The sequence below is a fragment of the Perca flavescens genome, chromosome 20 (genome assembly GCF_004354835.1).
Source record: "Perca flavescens isolate YP-PL-M2 chromosome 20, PFLA_1.0, whole genome shotgun sequence".
Classification (NCBI taxonomy): domain Eukaryota; kingdom Metazoa; phylum Chordata; class Actinopteri; order Perciformes; family Percidae; genus Perca; species Perca flavescens.
The window spans coordinates 30,975,713-31,000,750 of record NC_041350.1 but is presented as its reverse complement, the minus strand read 5'-3'; the positions used below and the strand labels follow the sequence as shown (position 1 = coordinate 31,000,750).

Genomic DNA, 25,038 nt, shown 5'->3' with positions numbered 1-25,038 from the left:
TTAGTAAATTGCTATTAAACATTACATGTTAATAAATAAATAAATTAAAACATAATTCTTTCATTCCACAGGCTATGTGTTGTCCCTGACCCAGCACCTTTTACTGAAGAGCTGCAGAAGATCACCATTCCAGAGGATCTCAGCGCTGAGCCAGTCAGAGCTCAGGTTCTTGTTATTATCAGACTACTTCTACTACAGTTCATATCACTACTGAACAGGAGCTTCTGTCCCAGCTTTCTGCCTGTTAAAAAGGAAGTTTTTCCTCGCCACTGTCACACCAAATGCTTGCTCTTGGGGTAATTGTTGGGTCTCTTTAAATAAAATTGAATTGAACATTTATATGCTTCTGTTGCCAATTGCTTCTCTGCTGTGGCCCTCACACGTCTTGGTGTTGTAAAACAGGAATTCAACCTCGGGCGGCATCCGCTCACAATGTCCACATGTGCACCTGTAGTAACATTAAACATCAACTGAAGCATGAAACAGGAAAAGTATGTCAATTGGTTTAATTCAATGAAAACAATTTGATTGCATTTGTAAACAAAAAATCACTTTAATACTTGATCTGGGTGTTTTCAAATATTTAGTACTGACTGGAGAATGTATATGAACGTTATGTTTGAACATTACATATGAACAACATTGCGAAGACCGAGGTAAGAACATTAATATCTGTAGTAATTTCTTTCATATTCGTAAATTCTGGTACATTTTATGAAACCACAAATAAGGTCGTACTATATGGTCTACCGGCGGTCCCAGGGGACCTTCATGCTGCTGACACCACTGCCGCCAGTGCACAGAGAGCCGGGGATAAGAGTAGGTGGGCGTGTGTCAGGTAACAGCGACTGTATGATGAGAATAACATGAAAACACATCATTCACTCTAAGTGGTTTCTGTGACTTTCAAAGGTTTAAAACCCAAAAGAGCCCAAAATACACAGCCACCATACAACGTTAGCCTTAGCCACATCACTCAAGACACACTTGTCTAACGTTAGCTGACTTTGTCTAAAGCCTTACATACTAAAATAAAAACACAATCAACTTACCACTCTGAAACGTCCTGCTGACCTCTTTAAAAGAAATGAATTGGTCCTCTTCGCCGGAATCCTCTGAACTTGAGTATTCAGACTCTAACTGGGGAGGTCTTGCAGATCCCGCTGCCATGTTCATAGTAGGATTCTGATTCCAGGCCGCATTCTATGTTTATCTGTGCTTAGCCAATCAGAGCGTTCTATGTTTATCTGTGCTTAGCCAATCAGAGTGTTCTGCTCTTTAGTTGTGGGCTGAACATTCCATCCAGCAGGGAATCCAAGTGTGTGTGGGAGGGGAGAAAAAGGGCTCTCAGAAAAGTTTGGGAAAATCAACCCAACTCTTTTTTTGGGGTAACACTATTAAATTAATGTTTAATAGACACATATAAACGGTACAAATATAAGTTTAAGTGTCACCATATGGGACCTTTAATATAAAAAGTGTAGGCTACATAGAATGATACGCTAAGCGCGGTCACGTTACATCGTGACGTCTTGAACACATCTATGAGCGTGCGCGACGCAACTATTGCCTTCAAGTGTTCCTACCAAACTCAAAATTTAGAGGCTCGATTCCTAAATGCTCAGTTAAGTAGCCAGATAGATTAAAAAAACAACTAAATGTTGATAATAATGTCGATTTGTCAAACAATAGTCTTCATTCTTTACCGTACGATATTGTTATTATACCATGTTTATATTTTTGTTTACATTTCGTTGTTTTCTTGCGTCTTCGCATTCAAAAGTTTAGGATAAAAACAAAAAGTCCACAGTTTTCAAACAAAGCCTACAAATGTAGCTTTGATAATAAAATGTGTTTTTTAATAGCCCATCATAATAAACATTGAACTTCAAAGTCACCACTAAGGAAGAAGTAAACGGAAGGAAGTTTGAATACAGTGTACATGCAGGGCTATAGCTTTTCCAAATACTGAGGTCATGAGCCCAAGTCTCTCTGATGCAGCTCACCTCGAAAGGTTTACATTATACAGCATTTTATGTGTATCTATTCCATTTAGTCAGGTTTAGGTCTTGGACTTGTTCACTTATTCTTTGATACAATATTTCCTGATTTAAGTCAGGAAACTTCTCTTAATTTTAGAGTTTGATATCATTTGTTAAACAGGTCAGACTATGAAAGTAATATATAGACCGGAATCTGTGTCCGTTTGGTTTTAAGTGAGTAAAGAGTTCCTAATTTCCGACAGAACAAGAAGGCACCAGTGAAGGCTCGCTCCCCTGCGTGCTCTGTAGATCTGTCAGATGCAGGATACTACAGCGGGGATAGCGTGTCACTGAACGCATCTGGACGCTGTCGAACAAGAACCGATCCGTTCGGTTTGTCCGTTATCGTCTTACCGGAAACATAATTTCTTTTATTTTTTTAAATAATACTACCCGCCGTTATAACTTGTTGTAGTTTAACAATTATTTAGAGTTCTCTCTGCCAGGATACACGGGATAACTAGCTAACGTTAGCAGAGAGCAGCTAGCGTTCATCGTCCACTGGGGGAAAGTAGCGGAGTCCGTGTTATTTCTTTCAGCCGTGTGGGGGGTGAGTGAACCGGAGTAAACATGGAGAAAATTAACCGTTTTGTAGAACTGTACCGCTATCTGCAAGACCCCCACCTTGTCGCCCGCTTTCAGCGCTTTTGTGGAGTACGCGGCTCATTTTCGAGAACCTTCTGTGCTGGTAGTAACGTTACCACCACCAGCAGCAGCAAGGAAGCAGACCGGACTTTCTCGCACAACAACGGTGCTTGCCATCATCACATCACCGAAGAAAATGAGAGTGAAAACTTGGCCGTTATCGGAGCTGGGGAAGGGGAGAAAGTACAAACGGCAGCACTGGGTGTTCGAAAGAGGATCACAGATTCAAATGTTCCGAAAAACAGAGGAGAGGAGAGTGAAAATGCTCCCCAGAACGGGGCACTTGTGTCCGCTTCGACCGCCAAGGGAGAAACGGTTGGTGTGGGCAGTAACGGCCGTAGCCTCGCCGGGGCCACCGCCGCGGGTCTGGGCGCTCACAGCGGGGTCCGGCCGGACTATTCAGAGGCAACCGAAACAGAGGAGAGCAGCACAGTGAAACCCCTACGCAAAAACTCTCTAACGGGCGACGCCGGGCAGGAGTTCCTCATCGAGAACCGGTTCTTGTACTACATGTTCACTTTCGGAACCGAGCTGGGAAACGAGCTCTTTTACATCACCTTCTTCCCCTTCGTCGTGTGGAACGTGGACGCCTTTGTGGGCAGGAGGCTGATCATGGTGTGGGTCTGGGTCATGTACCTGGGGCAGTGCACCAAGGATGTGATCGGGTGGTCCCGGCCCGCTTCTCCACCTGTGGTCAAAGTGGAGATGTTTTACAACTCTGAGTACAGCATGCCGTCCACACACGCCATGTCGGGCACCGCCATCCCCTTCTCCCTGTTCTTCATGACCTACGGCCGCTGGGAGGTACAGTATAACCATATCACATGTCGTCAAAGTGTTACAAAAAAGAACTGGAATTTGAAATGCAGCAGCAGAGAAAGGGAAGTTGGCGAAGCTATATCCTCAAACTGAGAAAGTTCCTCTTGTTATGTTTCAGAACAGGTTCCTTTATTTGCATATTCAAAAACACTAGCATCAACTGCTGATCAACACTGGGATGATCACACACGCCCACTTCAGCAAGCCAGTAAATGCATGAGCGTTATAGAGCAGCAGGGTGAGTCTAGTTCTTGAGTAAAAACACTATATATATATATATATTGGCCCATTGCCACTTTTACAGACACACAATAGACAAACATTTTTGGGAAGGAGCCCTCTACTCAAACAGTTGGGTCAAAGACACTGAAGAGGATATATGGAACATAGAAACACCTTTTAGTTATTTCAACAGCATCTCAAACTAAAGTCTCCAAAAGTCCATAAAGTTGAATCAGCACCTCTCTAAAACAGTATCAACAAACATTATAACATATAACATTATAAGTAATTTAATATTTAGTATTTTTTTTAACATAAGTAATTCACAGGGACCACCTGACGTCACAACATTTTGTAAACATGCTTGATGTCCTATTATCACACATAATATTTTTTCGTTCTAGGGCCATACTTTGGTGTCGTTTACCTATCCTGCAACAGCGTATTGATAGGCATCTGTTCTTGTGTAGGGATGGATTATGTAACGTTAAAAGGTAAATGTAAATGTAGGGAAAAGTAAGTTGGGGCAGACGCTTTGCAGATTTTAAAGGGTAACTACTGTTTTTGTTTTCAACCTGGACCCTGTGTTCCTATTATTTTGTGTCAAAGTGACTGATGGGAACAACAATCTTTGACATTGGTTCAGTATTAAAGGTGCAGTAGGTAAGTCTTATGAAACTAACTTTCTGTCATATTTGCTGAAACTGACCCTATGTTCCAGTAGAACTACATGAAGCAGGTCATTAAAACAAAATAAAATCCAGCTCCTCTGGCACCACCTACAGCCTGCAGTGGTGTAGAGGCCAAACAAGCTACAATGTAAGTTAATAGGGCAATTGTGCAGCTGGTATTTACCTTCACGAAAGTGCTCGTTTTGATACTGACAGGCTCAGATTAATATTCTAAGTGTCTGTCAACATTATGGAAAAGATTTCTAAAGAGGTCGACCTTTCTGTTGAAGAGTAAGATCCTTTTTTCAAACATAAAATACATACATCTGTAAAATTGCGTTCACTAAAGCCTCCAGACTCCATGTAAATAAACAGTGATTTTAACATCATAAAATAGATTTCATTCAAAGTCGCCAGAAACAAAATTAAAATATGAAACGCCGTTTTGGGTCATCGTTCCACTTTTCCAACCATCACAACTATAGTTTTGGCTGTCAGTGGCAAAACGAGCACTTTTGTGAAGGTAAATACAAGCTGGACAATTAACTTACATTGTGCTTGTTTCACCACTGCTGACTGTAGCGATCTCACTCAATACTGGACCACTGTCAAAGATTGTTGTTCCCATCAGTCACTTAGACACAAAAAACAGGAAAATTGCTTGGAAAAACGGTAGTTACCCTTTTAAGGGACAAAAAACTGTTGGAGGTAATACATATGAATCACAACCAATATCCGATGTCTTTCTGTCTCATTTAGATGCGTTGTTACCATGCCTGTATCTAAAAACTTGCGTATCTGTAGCCTAGGTCTATGTAGCTCTATTGCTGTTTCTGACACAAAAATGGCAGCGGGAATGCCTGAAGTGACGTCTTTGGTACCCATGAATAAACTGGCAACCAAGTCTAGAAAAAAATTTGTATATTTTGAACATTAAACGTCACTGGCAATTCAGTTCCTGGGGCCTGTTTCACAAAACCAAGATAAGGGATTAAGCTGGGATTTCCTGGTTATCCTGGATGAATTTAGCCTTGACTCAGTTTCACGAAAGCAGAGGCACATAAATCACCATGGAGATTTATTCTGTGCAGCTAGCCTGGTCCTGACCAGGCTAACAGCCAGGATTTATTTAATCCTGGAACCTTTTCTGTTCACTCAGCAGTGGTTTTACCCTTTTCTTATCAGCCTGGATTAAAATACAACAGGTGCATATTGCTGTTCATTTGAGTACTGTTATTATTTAAAGTTGTGACCATTATTTTTTTTTATAATTTATAAATTTGTCATTGTTACTGTTATATTGCTGTATGAAGACTGCTGTTCATATTGTTGTAAGAAGTTTGATGAATATATTATGGAAGTTGTTGAGATAATTAGAAAAGGCTGATAACATTTCAAATGAGTTTTAATTGAAGTCTGTTACTAAGGGCAATACATACAATGCTGTACATTTCTATAGTTCCCCAATGCACCTTAAATTATTTTAGTTTATAATTTCTTTTTTTATTCTTTAACAATAAGGATCATGTTTGTTCTGCTTCCATGTGCATTGTATTTGGCATTCTTAGCACACAATTTGTGTTGTCCAGTAAACTGGGACTATAATTTGGGAGGATTGTATAATTTTAAGAACATATTCTTATTGTACAATCCTCCCAAATTATAGACTTAGTTCACTGGATCAGTAACTATCTAGTGATGTAGGCTACTGTACATTCATGTAACAACAGGGAGAGGACACCTTCATGGTTTTTGACCTTATATTTTGCCTGGGGGGAAATAACTGATGAATATACTCTGCTCCATTCATGTTTATAGTGTGCATGGAATTTATCACTTTATTATCTTTATAGTTTCTAGATTTTACAGTGCAATTTCTTCAGTGTCTTTATTTTCTGTGTCCATATATACCAGGGAGCAAGGCATATAATATGTAGAGAAGGAAACTCGTCCTCTATAAAAAATAAAAAAACGCGACAGATAATAGCGGACCGACTAAATGATAGTCTAAAAATATACATTTATGAACTACTGCTCTTAAATGAAACCATTCAATGTGTCACTTGTCATTTGCAAAAACGAACACCTGTACACTTTGCATTAAAAGCGAGTAGTGGAAGTTAATATGACTCAGGAAATTAATATTTTAGCCAATGAGAGAGAGGGAGGAACAGAGTGAAAGAGATATTTACGCTTCATATTCTAGCGTTATAGAAAATGGATCTTCATGGTAAATTTCCTGAGTTATCTTCTGCTTACCTTTAAGGCAAAGAGTACAATTGTTAATTTGTGCAAATGATTAGTAACCTAATCATTGAATGGTAGGATTATGATGGTTTCCATGCAGTGGTCAGTTAATGTTTATATTTAGGCTGCTTATGCATTCAGTCGGTCCGTGATCGTCTGCTGCTTTCTCTCGCTGTTTCGTTACAGCGGCCGTGTTATTTTCTTTTTATTCAAATAATGTGTTTCACGTCATCATACTTCCACAAGAAGCTGCTGCTCACTCTGTATAAAGTAGCCTATGTACAATGCGTGTTCTCCATTTTGGCATCAGTAAATCTGTGCTCGACCTCGCGGTCTTTTGAGGAAATCCGTGGACGCGCATCTATCTGAATTAGTTCAGCCTGACTCGACCTAGTCTCTCCTCCTCAGCTCCTAGTCTCTCCTCCTCAGCTCCTAGTCTCTCCTCCTCAGCTCCTAGTCTCTCCTCCTCAGCTCCTAGTCTCTCCTCCTCAGCTCCTAGTCTCTCCTCCTCAGCTCCTAGTCTCTCCTCCTCAGCCTGGCTCGACCTAGTCTCTCCTCCTCAGCCTGACTCGACCTAGTCGCTCCTCCTCAGCCTGGCTCGACCTAGTCTCTCCTCCTCAGCCTGACTCGACCTAGTCTCTCCTCCTCAGCCTGGCTCGACCTAGTCTCTCCTCCTCAGCCTGACTCGACCTAGTCGCTCCTCCTCAGCCTGGCTCGACCTAGTCTCTCCTCCTCAGCCTGACTCGACCTAGTCTCTCCTCCTCAGCCTGACTCGACCTAGTCTCTCCTCCTCAGCCTGGCTCGACCTAGTCTCTCCTCTTCAGCCTGACTCGACCTAGTCGCTCCTCCTCAGCCTGGCTCGACCAAGTCGCTCCTCCTCAGCCTGGCTTGGCCTTCGTGAAACGCACCAAGCCAGGATGCACAGATTAGACTATAGGTCAATCCTCGCTTTATCAGTTATCCTGGATTTATATATTCTGCTTTTGTGAAACAGGCCCCTGTAATAACTGAATATAAACAAACTACAACACAAAAAAATAAATGCCATTTAAATACTGCTGTTTCCTATGCCACATTTCCCAGCATTTGTCTCTGCATACCCACCAGCATCTCACAGCACAGTATATTGTTGAGCCATGTGGCAACTCTTGATACAGGATCACTGCCCTCTGAGGCTGCATCTTTACCAATTTATGTGCGGTTGACCCAGTGGATACAGTGAACGAAGCCAACAGCCACAGCTGTTGAGCTGTATGAGCACATTTGTTGACTCTTTAATGCTTGTACTGCTGTGAAATCAAGCTCATTGTGTTTACAACAAGGCTAAAAGTCTGCAGTTCTACAGCCAACTGACAGTCCTGTGATGCTACAGTGATACACAGCACAAAAGATGGATACAAAATGTAGAGGCCAGATCAGTTCTTGCTTGTCAAATGTGTTTGCAATGTTTCTTAGTCTTCTATGATAGTAGTCTGAATATCTTTGGGTTTTTGACTTTTGGTCAGACAAAACAAGCACTTTGAAATACGTCAACTTGGGCTTTGGGTAATTATGATGGACATTTTTCACTATTTTTTTTACATTTTATAGGCCAAAAAATGATTAACAGTGAAAATAGACGACAGATTAATCGAATAAGACAATAGTTTTTGATTTGACTCAGCTTTACTTAAAGCTAAATTCTAACACTTGTTGGACTTTAAAATGGGGACATTTAGAGGGAAACATTCAGCAAATTAGCATGTTAACAGCTCAATAAGTCCTGATTAGCATGCTAACAAATACAAGCAAACTTTCACCACTTCCTCAACTTAAGAGTTAAAAAAACTGATTAAAATCAAAATCATTGGAATAACATGCACACAGGATTTTTTTTTAACAGGCATTCTCTGAAGTTGATTTCTGCATCTCCTCCTAATCAGTCAGCAGGAACAACACTCAATTGTGTCCAGCCTGTTAAAGCCAACAGAAAGGCTGTGTAGTCCACTTCCATTGTCTCACTGTGCATCCACACTGTGAGGGACGTGATCAGGAAGTCCATTTGTCCAGCGTGTGGATGCTCATTGTGCTCCTTACACTTCATGGCAGATCTCTGAAGCAGTGGGTCGATTTATCGATAGGGAGAAAATTCATCTATAACTATTTTCGTTTTTCTTGCAAAAAATATGTGAGTTTTGGACGGCTTGTTGTACAAAATTAACAATTTGAACATGTCACCTTGGGCACTGGGTCTGTCTTAAGCAAGTCATGTATCGCTACGGCGTACAAAATACTAATTCTAGCCATGTTTTGAGTATGTTGTACGTTCACACTGGTGAAATGACGAAACTGTACTTAAAATGTTGAAGCAACCGCTCCAGCAACGAAAAGAACATTTTCCTTGCTGATTTGATGACTCCTCTGCAACAATTACCTGTAGTTGTAGGCCAGAGACTGCACTGATTACCACTTCTTGTTAAGTACTATTCCCACAATGCCCTGTCATGTTCCAGAGGTTTTCACCGCCATTACAAGGTTTAGGTGCAGCACCCAAACCGTTTTGGGCTGCACCTAAGCAGAATGAATGGAACTAAAAGACTTTTTGTCAGATCTAGTGATTGAAGTGTCAGTATGTTTATTATCTGCTCTAGCTTTTCCAACGTTTTGTGTTTTATGTTAAACAGCCATTAACCCTAGGTTAAGAAAGCCCTGTGTTTTGATTGAAAACTGTGTGGGACCCTTGTATTGTGTTGTCTGAATCAGAGCAGGCAAGAGCAGGGGTGGGATTGATTTACGACTCTCTGCCTCCCCATCCGTCTGCCGGAGCAGGAGATAAGAGAGCCGGACCCTGACCTCCGAGTGTGGGGCTCCAACAAGATAAGACTGATTTAGTGTCTGTAGCTCTCTCATATCTCCTCACAGGTCTTTCTCTACCCGTCAACCTGAGTTTGAAAACACGCATGGCATTTCAGAAAAGCCATGTCCAATACCCAAACACTTTGAACAAAACAATGTCTATTCAAGGTCTTAAAATACAAACTGCTGAATTGCTTGTGTGGAACACCAGATAAGACTCATTTTTTGAGCCTGATGCTCTCACATTTATTTTGGTCTTACATATCATTGTTTCACTTTGCCTTTGCATTTAAAATAGTCTTAAATTCAATATGCAGATACCTGCAATGAAGACTGAAAACTGCACCTTACATCTGCGTTGGTCCAGAAGTGTTCTATTTACCATCGGTACTCTGAAGCCGGAGCTGGGAATAACATCACACACGAGTTGAATGCGTTCCATTTAACAAGTCAGATTTTTTTATTGTGGGGTTAGCTCTAGCCAGGTTAGCCATTGTTAGCAATACCTGTTGATAACAATGCATTAGGCAGTTTTTTGTGCAAACAGTGTCTGCAGATAGAAGCTGGACAGGACTGTGTGTACAACTGATTTAGTGAGACACAAATAAGACAGAATTGCTAATAACTATGTTACTACAGCTTTTACTACTGTTGATGCACGGGGCAGCCATGTTGGATTTTTAGCTTGGGGTACTGCGAGGCTGTCTGAGTTCTGAGCTCGGAAATCCGAGGTCAGAGGGCATGTTTCCGACTTTGGCCTTGGAAAATCCGACTTCCGAGTACAAATAGAGATAGATTATATCCTCCTTTTAAGCCATCTGTCTTCACTAATAACTTAATAAAATGTTCCCTGTTGTAACTTCCAACTTCAAGCCATTATTATCCTGCTGTATTGGAAAAATATGGACCAATTTCATAACCTGACAAGCCAGACCCACATCCAGATGTTGGGTCTGGGAATCATTGGCAGAGCTCAATCCGAGCGGTGGGATAAACGGTTGTCTTTCAAATTCCCTCTGCACACAATAGGATAGCGCTACAACCAGGCAGAGCAACGCTAGTTGATAGATTAAACTTTTGCCGTATCCGGTCGGCAAAACTCTGAACACATCTTCCTTTTTTAAGAATGACTTCAGTGCCGTTCTTTGTTCTTTTCCCAAAGAAAAGCTGAACTCAAGACATAAAGTCTTCCAGAGTCGCAAAGCCGATTCCAGAGACCGCTGTTCGCCAGCAGCAGCAGCCATCTTCTTTGTTTTCAAGTAGCAGGGAATTCACGCGGAACCGTCGTAACTCTGCCGTCATTATGTTAAGCCCGCACACCAACTCTATACATGATGTGATTGGCCTGACTAGAGTTTGGTTTTTCCAGCTCGCAAGTCAGCGGAGAGTTGCTAGACTGACCCTGGCTGCAAATTACATTTACTGCCGCTAGGGGGCGTCTAGATTTCTAGGCTACCAATTTCAAGTTTTAGATGAGAAAGATTTTGGTTTATGGTCATGCTGTGCACACATGCTGTAGTGGTGGTGTTTCCGTTATTGTGGTCACCATTGCTCCTCTCCTGCCACTCATGCTTCATTAAGAGCTGTGGTTTGTCTGTGACTTGCTCTGGTGTCTGCTGTTTGATGTTGGGTAATGGTTTAATGATTTTGAAATTGTTGTCCTTGTCACAGTTTCAATAATACACCAGGTCATGTGTTATTTTTTTCCCCCAAGATGTAGGCAAAATGTTTAAACTCCAACTCAAAGTTAGAAGGTAGTGACTGGAAAACCTTGAGCAGGATGGAGAGGTGTGTTTGGTCCGGCACACCAGCAGACTGACAAATAATGACTTGTTTAGGACTCAAAACAAAGTTTAGCACTTGGAACTTGACTCAGGACTTCAAGTTCAACTCTGTGCGCTCGAGCAAAGTCAGAAGTTTTGTCGGATTCATCAGTTCAATTCTTATTTCCAAAAAAATCACATGCAACAACAGAATTTAAAGTTCTAAACCCAATGGATCAGGATAATAACCGATACAAGATATTCCAACAGCATAGGTAAAATGTTTCCAAATGGGTTTGTTCTTGCATTCTACAAAAATAGCCCGGTGATTTGGTTGACGTTAGAACATTAAGTGGTAGTAGCATTTCTCTCAATCACCCCCTTGTCTTTGCAAATTAGAACTTATTTCTGTATTAACATATTACAACAAGGGGATGGGGGGGCTGAACAGGGTCTTTATCTGTCTTTCTGGTGCATATGTACCAAGCAGTTGTCAGTTTTTTGGGGGATCTAGATTACAGAATAACTAACTGGAACCAGGATTCATTGAGAGTAGATGGCAGGGTTTGTCCTTTACATCCCCTGCTGGTTGTGAGCTTTCCTGCTGTTTCCCTGCCTCAGCTGACTCGTCTCAGCAAAGCAGGAATGTTTGGATTCAGATGGGCCACAGTGAGACGGTCCCATCCCACCGCCCTCCTCCAGGGGTCTCATTTCTAAACGTGGCGTACGCACAAAACAAGGCTGAAAATGTGTGTACGCCACTTCCCACACAAAGGTTGTGACTTATAAAAAACAAACTTGACGGGAGAATGTGCGGTCCTCCACGCAAACTCTGACCCACGTGTGTACGCACATTTTGGAGGCAAAATAGGAATTGGCGACGCAGATGGTGAGGATGTGAACTGAAGTCAGACTGCAGAAAGTACATGTGGGAATAACAATTACTCTTAATATGTTTAAGTATTAATGCCTCTGTTTCTTCACACCATATGAAGATTAAATCCAGCAGTGTTATTTGCGCTTGTACTGAGTGATAATTGTTCCATAAACACCTCCAACTCAAATCTTAAATCAAGCCGTCACATTGTCCGCTACGGAGCGCAGGAGGAGGAGATGGCCCGACTGCATGGAAAACAAGATAGCATCAAATACCCTACCATTAGATAATGCCAGAACACAGTGTAAATAACTAAATATCTGTCTTTAAAACTGTGCATATATCATCAAATGTCAAAGTCTGGAAATACAGCCGTTAAGCTCTTGCACAATCGTTACACTTAATGTCCTCAGTCCAAACTTTAATACTGTTCATAACAAAACCTGCATGAAGAAAAGTGTGTTTGCCTATTTCACTTTATTTCGTCTTCAAATTGTATCTCGGGGTGGATACCACTAGTTGATGCTGTGATTTTAGCAAGGTGTTAACAATCACAAAATACTGCGGTGAACCCGTGCGTAATGCTGCATGATGGCCCTGCTGGCCCTGCAGGAGGACAACAATGGAAGAATCAGGAGAGAAAGAGACTTCAGAGACCATGACAATGACTGGCTCATATGCCGATTTAAATTCCCTAATATAGCTGTAATAGTAATATAGCTACGCTCTTGGATCTCTGTACTGAATTGGGTCGGGCAATGCGCCGGAACCGTGCCATCCCGGTCCAAATACAGGTCCTCGCCACTCTGGGTGAAACCGGCTGTTTCAAGAGGGAAATGTCAGACAGCTAAGTGTTTTTTTAAATAAATATTATATATAATCTTCAACTTCATCACTAAGGCTTCTTTGGATATAATTTATAGTTCTGTTAAATCTTATTATATACGTCTGGTATATCGAAGCTGTCCCCGAGTACCGTAATGCCTGCAGTTTTGAAAGATTTCATTAATAATGGTAGTCTATAGATCAGGTTTCCATACGCTGTGCGACAACAGGCCGAAATTAAAATTCAATTCGCAGCAATTCAAGCAAGTTTGTTTTCTCTGCCAGTCGTCATAATTCGGCATGATTCGGTGTAACGAAAGAACAACTGCCAGGGTCATTAACATACTGATCAGCATTCACAAGGTGCTTTACATTGACTATTTATGGTTAAAAATGGGCGTGTACAGGGCGGGATAAGAGGCTGATCCACGTACGCACGCTTGTAGTCAATCTGTGATTTATAAAGGGAACATTGCTTACAGGTGTGCGTACACACGGTTTTATAAATCTGACCTTTTTCCGGCGTACGCCTATTTGGGCTTTTGGGCGCACGTACACTTATAGTAAGGATCCTACGCTCAGTTTTATAAATGAGACACCAGCTCAGACATTAACTACAGCCAGATGTGTCTCTGGAAGATATTGGTAAGAGTGGAATAAGGGAGGGGACGAAGGACAGAACAGAAAAGGGTAGTTTAAGGAGAGGTAAGGAGGAGAGAGAACGCAAAAGAGAGGGAGGAAGAAGAGAAAAGATGCAGATGAGAGGAGATAAGATGAGACTAGAGGGCAATGAGAGAAGAGGGGATTAATACAGAAAGGTGAGGGGGAAGAAGGAGGAAAAAATACTGCAGAGGCAGATAAGAGGGGAGTATGAGAGGTAGAGCTGAGGACAGGAGTGAGACCAGCAGAGGGATGAAAGAAAAATGGAAAGGAGACACAGGAATGTAAGGCCCCATTCAGACCTGAGTGATCCGATCACAAGTGGAAAGCTTTAAGTACAGGTGTGAATGCACCTAGGACACATTGAGACCCGATCACTCAGACCACATTCACGAATATGTAGGAAATTGCTACAGACGTTCCTGTTCTTACATCGCAATGTCTGCTGTTGCTATTTAGAAGCCTACGGAGATGGTCAAAGGAGCGGCTGTAAAACGGCTGACTTTTTATTTCCTATAAATTCTTCACAATAAAATTCCACCGTTATTTTTTTATTTATTTAAAAGCTTTTGGTATGATCAGCAAAGTCAGCAAATGTTGGCTCTTCAGCAGTGAGAGATTCAGTTAGAAGCTACAAAGTTACTAAATGTTGAACACTTTTAAAAATGTCTTTCTCTCCTGGAAAGGACCCAGTGACCGCTGGTAGACATCTTTATTTTCAGTTTCATAAAATGTAAGTTACACACATAATAAGGCCGCCATCGTGTCATGCAGAGAAAAGGTACGCCTTTCGGCACACAAGACAGACTGTAGACCGCACTTTTTCATTAGTCATTGCATATTTCTACTGTATGATTTAGGTATGTGAGCAACACACACGCACACATGCGCACACACACACACACACACACACACACACACACACACACACACACTAGCCTATATGCAAACGGTCATGATGTCCGTGTTTATTTGCATATAGAGTGGGGAAGTGAGATCCGATAACAAATGGTCACTCAGGACACATTTGGAGACACATTCTGGTGCCAGGTGAAGACTCAAACTCTTAGTATTTAGAGCTGTCCACTTGTGACCGGATCACTCAGGACAGATGTTAAATCCAGGTGGAAATGGAGTTTAAGAGTTGCTGGACTGAAAAGTCAGACCAGAAAGATAAGGCATCAATAGGTAGTTTTAGCACAATGTGTCATATAAATTATCATTACATCGCCCAGTTGAGCCAGAACAGAAAACATTATGGTAAACAGGATTTGAGTGAGACTTCCTCCCTTGAGCTGGAACATCTAGGTGGGAACAGTACAGCTTTTCCTGTGAGCATAAATAAGTTTAACAGTATAGAATTTCCTAACTGCAACCCTGAGTGTGACATTGTGTTTTCATTCAAATTGTAGATAAATGTCAACCTAAGATCTCTGCTGTTTCATTCAAAAGAAGAAATAGAGTTTGTTGCAGTATTTACGATTTTGATGATGTTTTTCTCTTGTTGACATTCAGAGCTACAAATGTGTGCAAATGTTTCATTTTCTAATTATCAAATTAAGCATATGGTAAAAGATTAAAAGCAATTAGGTCTGGGCCCAGTCTTTTTCTGCAGTATTAAGAACTTCCAACATAAGACAGATATTCACACAACTTTGGTTTGTGCATAGCGTCGAACACGATTAGTTTACATCTTGGCAGTGTTGAAAGTAAAACGCAGCACACCCTGGGAGCTGTGTGGTTTGGGTGTGTGTATGTATGTACATTCTATGTCACGTGAGGGAGCACAGAGGAAACCCTTTGCTGAGGCTAACGGCCAATAAGCAGTGTGCAAAGAACCACAAGCCACAAAAAAAACCCACCATGTCCATAAAACGACCGCTGCAGCACCGCCATGGTCACAGGCACTGGGCCTAAGGGGGCATGCCAACCCGGCCGTGGGACATGCTTTGTTATGCACATGGACACCTTCACAGCTAATCCACACACAGCAAGATGCCCGTTTCTCAACCAAAACCTCCCCCTGGCCTGCACTGACCTCATTTTAGATAAGATAAGATCAGATAAGATAAGATAAGATAAACTTTATTGTTCCACAATGTGGAAAATTTAGCTTGGGCCAACTCCCCTTATAGATTATAAAGACTGTCACATTCTTGTATACAGGCAGCCGCCGTCTTGGGAGCTACTGTCTTTCTAAACTATCTTTTTAATAAACTGTCTGTACACTTACAAAGTTCTCAATGCTTCGGTTAACATGTAGGGACCCTCATTATGCTACTGTTGAAGTGTGGTGCTATTTTGAGCCTTTTTAGTGGTATAAATATAAAGATTTGTTTTTACTTTGCTTGTGCCCCGAATACTAGTGTTGAAAGCTAATCAGTGGTCCGTGCTAGCTAGTGTAAAACTGTGTAAAAGTGTGTCTGTATTTCACTGGAGAAGAACATATGACAGTGTGCCGCTGCTGTTGTCGGAAAAACACAGATGTTGCGTTCACTTGAAATTCGCCCCACCAGCGTCGTGCTGCATTCAAAGTTGTTGTAAAATACTCTTTTTCCTATCCAGTGGTTATTTTTGTCGTTTAACAGGAACTTACTGGTGAAATAAGTTATTTTTATAAGTTACTGTTGTTACATTTTTAATAAATCATTTAATTTTTCCTTAGCAATAAACAAGCCGTTCTATAATGTCGTTTTTTTTGCTCCTTTTTGAACAAAAATAATTAAAAAAATATGCAGATTAAATATCAGGTAATAATCAACTGTAAAGTAGCTACACCTTTTTAAAAGGATCCTTTCGGTAAATCAGCCTCTGCCGGGTAGAAATTTGTGAAATTGTATAAAAAAAGTTAACACCAACATTTAGTGGCAAATTCCATTGTTATGTCTACAAAATTATTTTAGATATAGTAGAAGTTCAAGTCACTACTACCTCTGGTCAAAATAATGATTTAGTATCTCAGAATATAAACTAAGAATCTCAAAGTAATGAGAAAATGTTAAATATTGACTTAGAATCTCAATATATTGGCTTAGTATCTCAATATATTAATTTATCTCAAAATATTGACTTAGTATCTCAATATTGACTTAATATCTCACTATATTGTTCAGTATCTCAATATATTGATTTATCTCAAAATATTGACTTAGTATCTAAATATATTGACTTATCTCAAAATATTGACTTAGTATCTAAATATATTGACTTATCTCAAAATATTGACTTAGTATCTAAATATATTGACTTAATATCTCACTATATTGATTTAACTCAAAATATTGACTTAGTATCTCAATATATTGACTTAGTAACTCAGAATATTGACAAAGAATCTCAAACCAATAAGAACATTTAAAATATTGACTTACAATCTCAATATATTGACTCAATATCTCAAAGTATCGACTTAGTATCTCAATATATTGACTAAGTAACTTAGAATATTGACTAGGAATCTGAAAGTAATGACAAACTTTAAAATATTGAATTAGAATCTCAATATATTAACTTCTGCACACCGGCGTGCAACATATTACTTTGTATTATGGAGTCTGGAGATCCTTTTTTCTTGTTGAAGGGGAAATCTATTGTTGGGGCACGTTTGTTTCTACTGTTGTAATGTTGATAGTGTTTGGATGCTTTCAATGGTTTGTTCAAATTCTGCATTAGCAAAACACAATTTCTTTTATAAAATGATGAATCTTTACCTGGACAAGTGACTTTTATACATGGACAAGTGAAACGTAAATGTACTTGTCCAAAGGACAAGTGCCTCAAAAAGTTAATGTCAAGCCCTGTATGTGGCCTCTGAGTTTTTATTTCTTTGTTGCCTTGTCAGTCAGTTAAAGACAAAACAAATAGGACAGTCCTTAAAAACCAAACCTTTTGTAGAATGTTACTTGAGCTGTGTGAGCCTGCATGGAAAGAATTAAACAATGTCACAAAAGATAAATGTACCAATCTGTACTAGCACTCTAGCAAGTTTTGGGCAGAAAGTGTGGCTCAATTATTTGCCAGATTAGTATGTACTTTTCCATTAAGCCCAGCACATGCCTTTGGATAAATGCAGGTAAATCTGAGCTGTGCTTAGTTTGTGTACTTCACCAACAGCGCAGGCATTCTTTGGAACAAAGCTTATCTCTGTGTGACCAGAAATACATTTGTCCAGTAACCTACTCAGATGCTGGAGCTAAGCAGCTGCAGCTGGCAGTAAAACAACTTTCTATCTTTTTATCCATCAGGCTAATGAAGGTTGTAAAATGGCCAATAAACATCCGTGTTATGGTCTTTTTAGTACAGGCTGACACTCGCTACAAGTACAGCATACAAGGACAGCAGGGTTCATAAGGTGCAAATGGAGAGGTTCAAAGGGATTTATGTATTTAATATAATTCCTGTAGTGTAGCTGAAACATTATTGTCTTTGTGGTTTTGCACACCTCAATGGTAAAGCTCATAAGTTCTTTGAAAAAGCCAAATTCCTTTACCAATTACTATTGGTGTTAAAAACTTGCAAAGAAATTCCCGCACACTCTTACTTGCAAAAACGTAGTACATTTGATTAGGGATGTCCAATCAGAGCTGATTTTGGCATTTATTTTTCTAACTGATCGGGGGTTACTCCGATCATGTACATCAGCTTGTAGTGATGGCCTCCTTTAATCACACCCGCCCAGCACCACAGACACACCGCCAGACCGCGGTCTACCGTGGCCACTCACAAGTGTCTGTCTAGAGTATCTCATAGCTTGCCAGCCCTTGGCAACAAGTAAAAAGGTCCATCTTTCTCAGTCACCCTTTTTTAACAGAATTGGATTACTGTAATTTGCCACACTTCGTCCATGATTCCACCAGGAAAGCGCGCTTACAGGCCGTTATTCCCTGGAGACATCAGAGAAAATAAAGATTGACTTTAGATTGAGTTAAGTTGTCGTTGTCCAGCGGGGACCTTGAGACGGTTTATTTTTTGGATGGGGGTTTGCTGGGATCTTAAAGACAACTGTTTTGGTGTTGAGAGAAAAGACGCTAAATTAAATGTATTAAGCTTAAGACATATTGTAGTTACTTTGTTTACTTAGTTACTTTTGTAAACCAAAAATGGGGTGCAACCATATTATCTGAGCAAATACAAAAATCAGATCAGGGACTCTGCATCGGCAGAAATTCAATATTTAAAAAATCTGATTGGGGGTCAAAAAAGCTGATCTGAACGCAACTGTCTCACATTTTTATATTTGAAATATGTATCTGTACTGTGTAAAAAACTTGGCAACATGTTCGGATGAGGCCACAGGTTGGACAACAATTCAATATTAGCATTTATTGTTTCAACATTTTGTGATAAAATAAAACTTTCTTGCGTCTTAATCATTTGGATCAGTCTCACAGTGAGATCTGAAACATATATTATGGTCATATATTCATATTAAAATCCATTTGACACAATGTAGGTTTAACTTTTTACCGTATGGCTTTGAATATTTAGTTAACATGCTTTGATAAATATTGCATTGTTACATTTTGCAAATATTTTTCTCATAGTTCTACTATAACGTGTAGTAGGGCTGAAGGATTAATAGTTTTCAAATCGAAGTTGTCAGTGGATTTTTCATGTTTTTTTTATTACTTTAACATGATCATAGAAGGTGCATCATGTAACTTAAAAAAAATGCAAATCGAATCGTAATCACAATATCTGGCAGGAAAATGGCAATTTGACTTTTTTCCCCAAATGGTTGAGTCCTAATGTGTAGTTTAACTTAGTGACATAGATATACTGTAGGTTAAATGTGACAAGGTCTTGTCCTTATTGGCATCAAACAGCTGTTAGTAGTTTTAACCACCAGCACCATCAAACTGACGCAACATTTCCCCTGCAGGCTGGGGCTGTGGGACTGCTAGATGGGGCTTGTCATATCATTCTAGTCTGTGAGGGGAAATCTGAGCTGTCTCAACAACAATGAAGGGAACAAAAGGCTTTTAACAAGCGTGCAGACCTCAGCAGCTTTCATCTGTCGTCGCTTTCTCCCTGCTCAACTGTCACTCATTTTCTTTTTTTTTTAAGTGATTTTTTTTAAGCTTAGGCCTAAATGCCAAACGTAGCTTTGTTTCAGCTCTCAGTTGTGGAAGACTTTGGTGTGCGTATTTGGCGTCGGGGGGTTTAGGCGTCCTTCCTCAAGAAAACGTTACGTTTTTACATTTAAAAAAAAATACATTGTGTGTCTCTTCACGGGATTGTGTCTCTTTGTAGTCGTGTTTTGTCTCTTTTTGGACATTTTTGTTACCTTTTGGGGTTGTTTTGGGTCTCTGTGGTCACTTAGCGTCTCTTTGTAGTCCCTTTGTGTCTCTTTGAGCTAGTTTGGAGTCTCTTTCACGTCGTTTTGGACCATTATTATCACTATATCTGTGTCTAAAACGTTGGAAAAGCTTGAGCAGATAATAAATAACACTCTCAAAAGATTAAAGACAAAACCTGCTAAAGGAGTCCACTGGGGACAAACTGCCATTATTAGATTTTTAGAAAAGTCATTTAGCTAAGGTGCTGCCCAAAACGGCTCGGGTGCTGCATCTAAACCTTCTAACGGCAGGGAAAACCCTGCATTCATGTGACCCGCATCCAAACTGAGGAACTGTAACTCTCACACTGATTAGGAAACACATGGAATCTGAGTCACATGAGGGAAAAACTCTGCCTTTATTACCTCCTGACAAGTACATTTGATAAGGAATCTGCAGATTGTTGAAATATTTATGAGGACCTCACATCATATTGTATTTTCAATGAGAGTTGAGCGGGCAGGTAGGGGGGTGCGGGCAGTTTGACAGGCGACGCGACAAGTGGGCACAATCCCGTGAAACTGTTGCGTTCGTGCTCGTCACACGCACACCTCCGCCCGCTGCAAGAGATGAATTGTGTTGAACTTTTCCTAGTCTATATCCTTGACGTTCAACTTCCGGGATTGCTCTGTTGCAGCCAGAAATTCCTCTGGATGTCCCTCATTTTTGGCTGGATGTCCGTCCCCTTCCTCTTCCTTTGTGTTGGCGTTCTAACCTCCGGTGGATTTGTGAGGACTATTGTTAACTGCTCCTCAGATCTCTGCAGGGTAAATCCAGACAGCTAGCTAGACTATCTGTCCAATCTGAGTTTTCTGTTGCACGACTAAAACTACTTTTAAACGTACACATGTTCCACCAAAACAAATTCCTTCCTGAGACTATTTTTTCTGAGGAGCTGCGGCTTTTCTCCGCCCAAGACAATTGTGATTGGTTTAAAGAAATGCCAGTAAACCAGAGCACGTTTTCCTCCCATCCCAGAATGCAGTGTGGACTAGCCAGACCCTTCTCCAGAGCGCTTTGGAGGAGGGCCTGGCAAAGCGAGACTTACCTTTTCCATATGTGAGCGACGCGCCGTGTAAATCAATGAACGAGAGACTGATTCTTCTGTTTGTGAGTTCACTAAAATATCAAACTTTTCCAAATGGTTATCAGGACATAGACAGCGGGGGCTTCTGCTTGTCAGAGCATCAGCACAAGACTGGATTTATCGGGGTAACGTCTGTAATTATGACTATGCTAATTTAGCTAACTTTAGCAATCAACAATAACAGTGGTTAGGAAAGACTAATATTGAAACTATTTGTTATAAATGGACCTGTGATTAGGGATATATGATACCACAGTCAGCCGATCTCATTCAGTTCTACGGCAGGGATACAGTAGTGCACAGAATCATCTGTGGTTACTACACATTAATTACGTTTCCAAGCCAAACACACGAAAAAAAAACGCCCAAATTTCTTGGCAGAGGACAGACTAATGTGGCAACACTGACCCGTCGCATCGTCTCTGCAGCCGGCCGATTCAGACAGATGCAGTGTTATTTGCTTCATTCATCACCGGCCAAATTGGCTAGTAACTTTACAATGTCACCCGCCACAGTTCATTTTTGACATATGGCGGGTTTGGCAGGTGTTGATTTAAAGCCCTGGTTATAATATGTTAACAACATTTAGCACTTTATGCCTAATGGTGTAGACCCATATAGCCGACGGCCGACCATTGACAGAAAACTCGAAAACCCGTCGATATGATCAGTCGCGTCCCCGAGGTCCAAAAAACTGCCACAGAGCAGACCAAAAAGACGAGAGGAGACGAGACGTAATACGTTTCTATAACAGCAGGTGGCGCTAATCTGTAATGTTGCCCAAGAAATGAAAACCGGCAGCTGATTGAACGAACGTGTCACATGGGTTTGTTTTCTCCGGAAATTCAAACCAGACTGTCATGGCGGCCGTTCAGAATACGATCTCATATTGTACTAAAATAGTTCACCGAAATGTGTTTCTGAAAACATTTTAAGCGAGAAATAGGCCATGCAGTTCCTGAATCTGTCTTCATTTCAGATCAACAAAGGTCAGTTTAAAAGATTTTCGTCAGATTTTGAGAGACTATAGTCTCCTCATTACCAGAACTCATTGTGTGAATCCCTGAGGTCTAACAAACGTGTTAAATGCATGTCTTTCCTTCACAAAACATTTGCAAAACAGATTTTTCTTCAACGTTAAAAAACGTGTATTTTTTTCATCATTGCGTCGGTTACAACTTCTCAAATATGAAGATTTATTTGTATCGTTGTAATTGAATTCAATACCTTTTTGGTTTTGTTTTTGGCTGATGGTCAAACAAAAGCAATATTAAAACATCACCTAGGGCTCCAATAACTGTGTTTTTTTCCCATAATAAAATAACTAACATTTTATGGATTTATAAGTTAATCAGAAAGGATATTCATCATAGGCCATTGCCATTTTGTTTTGTAATGCTGCAAACTGTTGTGTTAAAGTGTCTCCTTTCACCTCCACAGTACCCATTCACACTGGGCTTCTGCTTGGCTCTCTGCTGGTGTCTGCTGGTCTGTGTCAGCCGGATCTACATGGGAATGCACTCAGTCCTGGTAGGTACACACACACACACACACACACACACACACACACACACACACACACACACACACACACACACACACACGTGTTTTCCCTAGCTTTGTGGAAGACTTAGGTACGGGTATTTGGTAGGGGGTTTAGGCGTCCTTTCTCAAGAAAATGGGACGTTTTTCAATTTATAAAAAATCTATTTCCCTATACATTTTGTCTCTTTTGGGGTTTTTGCATCTCTTTTGTAGTAGTGTGGTCTATTTTTTATATTTTTTTTTTGGGGTCTCTGTGGTCATTTGGCGTCTTTCTGTGGTACTTTTGTGTATCTTTTTTGCATCATTTTGGACCGTTATTATTACCATATGTGTGTCTAAAACGTTGGAAAAGCTAGCACACTCAAAAAGTTTAAAGTCTAAACTTGCTAGAGAAATCCAGCTACAAACACTAGATCTGAGAAAGGTCTTTAGTTACATTAATTTGGCTTAGGTGGCGCACAAAACGGCTTGGGTGCCGCACCTACACCTTATAATGGTGAGGAACACCCTCACACACACACACACACACACACACACACACACACACACACACACACACACACAGGCACAGATGGTGTCAACCTTGTCACCTTCAGTGCCAGTTTGTCGACATTGTGTCCGTCTGAACATGATAGCTGACATGTGGGAATCAGTATCCCAGAGCGGAGCTGGCTCTGATGTCAGCAACACAATCACCTGTGTAACTGTAGACGTAACACACAGAACAACCACCAAAAAAACTGCGTGGGAAAATAAAGTGGTCATTTTCCAGGTGAGTTTGACAGTTTCACAAAAAAAAGGTTTGTAAAACTTTACTGTAAAGATGGACACATACAGTAGATACGTACCTGTGGCCTCTGATCACTTTCTCAGATCAGCACGGCTTTGCTCGATAGCACTCTCCATTTTTATAGATTATCTCAGTTTAGTGATCTGTCAACAGGTTGATGAACTAGGTCAAACTGATAGTGAATGTGCAGAGTCATTGTACATGTTGTGATAGTTGAGCCTTAAAGCTCATTTTTGACCTGTGGATTGTTTCATGTGTCCAAATGATCTCAACAGCGTCCACTTAGTGTCCTTTCCCAAGATTATTTATATAAATGGAACAGAACAACAGTCACAATATTGAGATTAAATCCAAAAGTAAGGTCTAAAAACGTTTACATTTAAAGGACCCTCAGTGAATCTTTAACTTGTTGTTGGGCTGCTTGATTGTGATTTATGTTTTGCTTGAGTCTTATTTGAATCTGCATTGAATACAACATAGGTGCAGTTAACCAGATTATAGCACTTCATTTAGAGTCTGATAAGTTTTTAAAATATTATTGTTATATATATTATTATTGTCTGATATGTTTTTTTTTATTATTGTCTGATATGGTTTTTCCACAAAAAAAGTTTATTATTTAAATAACCTGAATCAAAAACTCGAGATTACATCTTCTCGTTCATTAAAAAAAAAAAAAACAGAATCTGCAAATACGTCACCCGGAGGTTTCAGGTTTCCACATCACAGTGTAAATTGCATACTGCTCTTGGACCACGATTGGCTCCAAACTATTTGTGATTTCACATTATCAAGCTTGTTAAACTCAGATTTTGGGTGAGCTCAGTGACAATTTCCCTCTTGAGCAGATGCATGTAAAAACAGACTCTGCACGTACTGTACATCATTCTGCACAGTGAAGCTCCAACATCCGAGAGAAGTAAACCACATTTTCAAGTGGAGGCGGACTTTAACATTTTCTAAACTGCCAGTCTTTGTTGTGTTATTTGTGTGGTGTGACTAGCCGGCATAGTGTGAAACAGGAAACCTGTCCACACATTGATTTAAAAGTAGGGGTGGGAATCACCAGAGGTACCACGATACGATATTATCACGATACTTAGGTCACGATACGATATTATTGCGATTTTAAACATATTGCGATATTCTGCAATATATTGCAATTTATTACCTTTTTTCCAACTTCATTATTATGTCCCCAAAGGAAAACTTTGTCAACATCTGTTTGTTCATCTCACATGAATTTTATTGCTGTAAAATGTGACTGTCAAGCTGACTAACTAACCAGCACTTTAATGAATATGTTATAAATGTTGTATACACCTGGCAAACTGAACTGTTTGCATTTTTAATTAAGGTGGACTAGACTGTAATACCAACAGGTATGCACTGCTGTGCTACTACAGGTATTTTTACAATTAAAATGAGTACAAAAAAACGGTAGCGACGGAGTCACGTACCTTGGTTCCGTGTTTTTTTAGCAAGTGACAAAATCCTTCATTTTCCACAACGTTGTATGGACGCAGGTCTTTGCACATGAAGTAGGCGATGGCTTGAGTTATTTTCTTAGCTCGCTCTGAATTGGGAGGTAGCTTTGTCAAGCTAAGTGTGTCCAGTGTTGGTTGGTTTTTCATGGAGCTGGTTTAGCATTAGCTTTACCGTCCCTCGGCTA

At 40.3% G+C, this 25,038-nt stretch overlaps 1 protein-coding gene across 1 annotated transcript in view; it reads left to right on the top strand.

Moving 5' to 3' along the window:
* The first annotated feature begins 2,312 nt into the window (after nucleotides 1-2,312).
* Nucleotides 2,313-25,038, top strand: part of sgpp1b (sphingosine-1-phosphate phosphatase 1b) — a 44,241-nt gene continuing 21,515 nt past the window's right edge. Inside the window, exons 1-2 of the mRNA XM_028565565.1 lie at nucleotides 2,313-3,491; nucleotides 22,472-22,561. Coding sequence (XP_028421366.1) covers nucleotides 2,613-3,491; nucleotides 22,472-22,561 — 969 coding nt within the window. The 5' untranslated portion in view covers nucleotides 2,313-2,612. The remainder of the gene's footprint in view (nucleotides 3,492-22,471; nucleotides 22,562-25,038) is intronic.